Source organism: Chaetura pelagica, unplaced genomic scaffold (assembly GCF_000747805.2).
Source record: "Chaetura pelagica isolate M959 unplaced genomic scaffold, ChaPel_1.0 scaffold505, whole genome shotgun sequence".
NCBI lineage: Eukaryota > Metazoa > Chordata > Aves > Apodiformes > Apodidae > Chaetura > Chaetura pelagica.
Window position 1 is genome coordinate 88,852 of NW_009953211.1, and position 748 is coordinate 89,599.

The 748-nt window shown below is 55.6% G+C and overlaps 1 protein-coding gene across 1 annotated transcript in view; it reads left to right on the plus strand.

Moving 5' to 3' along the window:
* The window catches only part of PYGB (phosphorylase, glycogen; brain), a gene marked incomplete at its 5' end in the record, with an annotated part of 21,776 nt that overhangs the window by 16,091 nt on the left and 4,937 nt on the right, over positions 1-748 (plus strand). Inside the window, 2 exons of the mRNA XM_009997562.1 lie at positions 3-128; positions 474-566. Coding sequence (XP_009995864.1) covers positions 3-128; positions 474-566 — 219 coding nt within the window. The remainder of the gene's footprint in view (positions 1-2; positions 129-473; positions 567-748) is intronic.

Below are 748 nucleotides of genomic sequence, written 5' to 3' on the forward strand. Positions count from 1 at the left end.
AGCGGCGGCGGAAGCAGGAGTACTTTGTAGTGGCTGCTCCCCTCCAGGACATCATCCGCCGCTTTAAGTCCTCCAAATTTGGCTGCCGAGACCCTGTGAGAACATGCTTTGAAACCTTCCCAGACAAGGTGAGTTTGTGGGCAGAGAGGGTGTGGGGGCATTTCAGCCAGACCTGCCTGTTGTGAGGGAGAGCAGGATGCTTGGGACCAAGTCGGAGCATGTATACAAAGACCCTGGCAATTTGGGTTGGAAAAAAAGGTCACCTCTCAGCCTGTTATCCCAGGGCATATTTTGCAATTTGGAGCAAAACTTGCAAAGGTTGAGTAGCTCCATGTCTGGGAGCCACGTGTGTTTCTGCAGCATGTGCCCTGAGAAGGGGCTTGGGATCGACCCTCACCCCAACCCCCGTGCATCTGGGACACTGTCACAGTCTTCTCATTGCCAGATCTGATCCCAGCAAGTCTGTGTTGCAGGTGGCTATTCAGCTGAACGACACCCACCCTGCCCTCTCCATCCCAGAGCTCATGCGGATTTTGGTGGATGTGGAGAAAGTGGAGTGGGACAAGGTAAGCAGAGCTGGGAGGTCCGTGCCGAACCTTGCAGGGGATAGAGCTGTTGTCCCCTCCTCACACAGATGGGGATTCCTTTCCCCTCCTGGTCGGGGCACGTACGTACTAACCTGCTGTCTGCCATGCAGGCCTGGGAGATCACGAAGCGGACCTGTGCCTACACCAACCACACAGTGCTG